Source organism: Carassius carassius, chromosome 38, assembly GCF_963082965.1.
Source record: "Carassius carassius chromosome 38, fCarCar2.1, whole genome shotgun sequence".
In the NCBI taxonomy this organism is placed as follows: Eukaryota; Metazoa; Chordata; class Actinopteri; order Cypriniformes; family Cyprinidae; genus Carassius; species Carassius carassius.
Genome location: NC_081792.1, coordinates 10619898 through 10624661, shown reverse-complemented (window position 1 = coordinate 10624661; position 4764 = coordinate 10619898). Strand labels below are relative to the sequence as shown.

At 35.2% G+C, this 4764-nt stretch overlaps 1 protein-coding gene across 2 annotated transcripts in view; it reads right to left on the bottom strand.

Annotated features, from left to right (window-relative positions):
- Nucleotides 1-498: 498 nt before the first annotated feature.
- LOC132119284 (receptor-type tyrosine-protein phosphatase gamma-like) overlaps nucleotides 499-4764 on the bottom strand; it is a 295833-nt gene continuing 291567 nt past the window's right edge. For both annotated transcript variants that reach the window (XM_059529115.1, XM_059529114.1), the window contains exons 27-29: nucleotides 3976-4118; nucleotides 2329-2464; nucleotides 499-1240 (exon numbers count right to left, since the gene is read on the bottom strand). In XM_059529115.1, the coding sequence (XP_059385098.1) occupies nucleotides 1094-1240; nucleotides 2329-2464; nucleotides 3976-4118 (426 nt within the window). In that variant the 3' untranslated portion in view covers nucleotides 499-1093. The remainder of the gene's footprint in view (nucleotides 1241-2328; nucleotides 2465-3975; nucleotides 4119-4764) is intronic.

Here is a 4764-nt window from a genome sequence, read left to right as displayed (position 1 = left end):
ATGCTTGAGTCTACAAGTTTCTAGTAAAACCAGTCAATACCAAACACAACACACACTTGTATCACACACATACACACACCTGGCGAGGTGAAATGAGACTGTACAGAAGGCATCGAGAGACTTGTATACATTTTCCTCAAAGTTATGGGACGGCTTATGTCAGTGAACTATTAAAAAAACCCAGGACGAAGTAGAGCGGTATAAAATTACAAAATCAAGTGGGCAAATAACAGAATTAACTACATTATGAGTTGCATGATATCAGTACACGCTCAGTTGCACTCAAGTGACAAAAGTAGCAGCTTGCAGCATAAAGCAATGGAGAAATCAGACCAGCAGGGGGGTGCTAGAGAAGTCATGGGCTCTGCGGATCCTTCAACATAAAGCAGAGACTGTGACCGCTGCTCAAAGAGACAGTTAACATTTACAAAAGCACAAGTTATCATGATATACGATATATTCATATATATTAAAAGCAGAATATGAATCATACAAAAGTTCACAGTAGCTGTTTTAATACCACCTTTTGAAAGTAAATATGGGTTTAACTAGAAGCATAATGAGTAAATATACTATCTGGGGTGCGTGAAATGATCAAAGCGAACAAAAATCAAAACTAACATCATCTGTGAATCTGACGTTTTGAAAGTTGGACATGGGAATAATCTCTTCTTCCAGCATCTGAGGTGTGCGTGGAAACCGTTTTTCGTTTGTGGCAGATGTTTCTAAAGCTTTATTATGAAATGTGAAAATAAGGGCTTGACAGGGAGAATTCAAGTGAGTTAGAGAGACTGACTGTGGTCTAGACGGTGGAGTAGGCAGTAACACTGATATTTCCATAGTGCAAACTAGACAGAACTGTTTTGTTTGTCGCGAACTCAAAAACGTTGGTGCAAATGTTCAGTAGGATAACATTTAAGACATAAAATGGCGAAAAAATAAATATCAAAAACTTTTTATCAGTGTAAAAAAGTTATCAGGTTATTCTTTTAACCAAGAGTTCTGGCAAAAAAGGCCTCAGAAAAAGTCTGTCTTAGTCCTTGAAGTTTTACAAAGTTAGATTAAGTGCCTCTTCGTGCCTGTTCGGGGGGCTCTAGACGAGCGACTCCATGCTTTCAGCCGGGTCCGATTCATCAGACATGGCCACGCTGCCGTTTCTGTCCAGGGACATGGGGCTGGATCCGTTCTCTTTAGTGCTTATCAGGCTGAGCATAGCTTTGTAAAGGTACTGGTACTGTTTCTGAAACAGAGGCCGACATGAAAACATGACTTCACAATGGGGCACAGAGGAATGTTTTGAAGAAAATTGTGCTTAGAAATGGTACAACCAGACAAACAAACATGTAAATGAATCCTGCTATGCATAAGCTGCTGCCACAATGCTACAACTTTGCTGTGTAGATACGACTCTTTAGTGCTTCCTTCCAACTCCAGTCCAGTAGGTGGCAGAAATGCAGCATTTATCATGATGTGTAAAAATGTGATTTAAAATGCACTAAAAACGCAGGAGAAAATAGATATTAAGGCCATGTTATATTCATTTGTCCCCTCTTTTGAGTTAAAGTATGGTTATATTGTACTAATTTGTGAACAAATTGTGCTGTGGGTATGAACTCGTGGCTGTGTTTTATTAATTAGCTGCCATGTTTTAGTTAAATCGTAGTCACACACTAATAATTTGTTCTAATTCAGAAACAAGTCTTGTTTGGGAACTTAGTTCCACTATTTACAATTTCTTCTTCCCTTCATTTTAGTCAGATAATGTTGGCATTGTACTGATTTGTTCTAATTCGTGAACAAATTAAGTCATGGGAACAAGTTTGTGGCCACATTTAATTAATTTGTTCCCTTGTTTTAAATAAATCGTGGCCAAATTGTACTGATGCATTCTAATTAATAAGTTGTGGCCATGAACTTGTTTTATTAATTCGACCCTGATTTTAGTGAGAGTGTGGCCACCTTTTCCATATTCAGTCTAATTCGTGAACTAATTGTTGGAACCAATTGGTGGCCATATTCGATTAATTTGTTCCATCACTTTAGTTTGATTTCATTTCTAATTCAGGTACAAATTAAGTAGTTGTGGAAACATAGTTTTCTTTTCCTTAGCTTTTTTCGCTTGCCGATCATTTTAATTTTGGGAAGAACAAATGGCATTTTATCCCTTAAAGTGAGAGACAATGTACTGCCCAGACATGTTCATTATGTGTTCTGCAGAAGAAATAGTCATTTAAGGTTTTAAAGGTGAGTAGATGAATCATATTTGATGTGAACTAAACCTTTAAATATGACCTGTATTAAGCTAAAGATCTCAGTATAAACTCTTACAATGTCGGTAAAGACTCCTGGTCTCATGAGGTTGATCATCTTGGCCACCTGGTAGACCCCCGCAGCTCCTTCGCTCTCCAGCTGTTGTGACAGTGTGCTGAGAGCACATAACATCCCAGCAGACACTGCGCCAAACCTGTCCACGAAAAATACATGAGAATTTATACATACGTAATATTACTCATTTTACTTATTGTAATGTGTCCTATGGCAGATTGAGAGATTATTCAATTGTCTTTTGTTCAATTGTTAATTTTCCTTTTGTTTTCCAAAAAATCATGCACAAAAAATATGTGCATGAAAAATTATATATACACAAATACTGAAAATCCGGTTCTGGTTTCATTTCAATATACTGTATGTGACGTTTCTATTTCTACAGATTGTTTTTGTTCATTTCTTTTACCGTCTCATTTTTATCTTAGTGTACATTTTCATTCGTTTTACTATAAATGGAACAGAAAAAAATAAAATAAAATTTAGGGTGACCTGTCAGACAAACAAATGTTTAGTGAAGCATCTTGGTCAAAAATAAAACAAACAGACACTCAGAACACAAAAAAACAAAAAAAAAAAACAGCAAAGCAAAACAAAACATAAAAACAAACAAACAAAGAAAAAAAACACAGAGCAAAACAAAAAACAGAAACACAAAGCAAAAAAAATAATAAAAGCAACAACAAAAAAGGCAAGCAAAACAAAAAACAAAAATGCTAAGCAACACAAAACAAAGACATGATTTTGCCTGCGCACATTTTCAACGTGTTTTTGCTTCTCTCTCTGACAGTAGTGCAACGTTTCCCACCATAAACTCCATATTTAATTCTACAAGAATAGAATTCATTACTATTTCTGTTGTTTGACAGCCTAAGGAGCTGTGATCCAATTAGTCCTAACGAGTATTCCTTAATATCAACTGACATCACTTTGCAACAAAACGACTAACAATGGCCCCTTCATGTTTATTCATTATGGTAATAATGGCCTGCTTGCCTCATCTGATAAACATGGTGGGCTAATTTAGCTTTTCAAAATACGTAATGTTACTATGGTATCCCCCCTAAGAGCTGTCTTAATTAGCATCGTCTTCATTACAGCCACAGATACGCTAGTCCGTCGAACGCTCCTCCTGCAGAAGCTGTTGACAGAAGCAAAGATCTGCCTCTACTGTGGAGCTATTTGTGCGCTCACCGTCTCCCTGGTGTTTGCCGGGGAGCTACTTCTGTCTAGAAAGAGTCTTAACTGTTTGTGTTTCTACAATGGAAGGTATTTTGGTGCCACTCTGAAAATTGAGATTGAACTTGAAGCCTCCAGCGATTCACTAGAATGAGCTGAAGATAAAGGGTGGCCAAACAGCTGTGTTTGAGAATCTGTAAGGCTCAATTTGGCTCAATTTGCATACTTTCATTAGATACAAAAAGAATGTACTGGCAAAGTATCCACGCCTCGAGTCACAAAACATGAACAAATGTTGTATTGTTCTAGTTCTGATGTGCTACATACTATATCAGATGCTTGATATACTGTATTAACATTGTGATGGAACCAGTGTTTCTATAAACCAGAGGCAGTTTTCACTAAATGTTGAGAATCAACAGGTTTTCTGAGCCAAATTGTCATTTGTTTTAATAAAGGGTCATTACTCACTCATCATGCACTATAGTGGGTCCATCTCTGGTCATGGCCTCTTCTTTAATGACATTGATGAGCTCAAACGTGCTGCTAATGGGAGCATCAGGGTTTGGCCATCTTGGGCACTGAAAATGACGAACTTCTAAAACATAATCATCCTAAAAAGTAAAAGAAACAGAGAGAGATAATTATTTTCCAATAGTTAAAAAAAATATAAATATTATTACATTCCTATAATGTTATTATATTATATAAACTTGTATATAAAATACATAAATAGACTATTTGTGCATATAGTGTACTGTACAAAAATTTGGGTCCAGTAAGATTTTTTTTAATTTAGTTCAATTCAATTTAAGTTTATTTGTATACTTTTTACAATACAAATTGTTACAAAGCAACTTTACAGAAAATCAAGTTTCTACAATATTTAATAGTAGCTTATAAGTGGTGACTGACAGTTTGTGCGCATATGATAGGATTTTTCATTTTTAGCATTTTTATTCAGCAACAATGCATTAAATTGTCCAAAAATGCCAGTAAAGACATTTACAGTATAATGTTACAAAATATTTCTATTCAAATAAATGCAGTTGTTTTAATTAAATTGATTAAAGAAACCTGAAAAAAATGTATCACAGTTTTCACAAAAATCCTAAGCAGCATTAAATAGTGAATATTAATGTTTTACACATGGTTTGAATGTTTTATGTATAATAATGATTTCTAAAGGATCACGGACACTGAAAAATGGTTTAATGATGCTGAAAATAATTAATAATAGTTAGCATAATAGTTAATTAT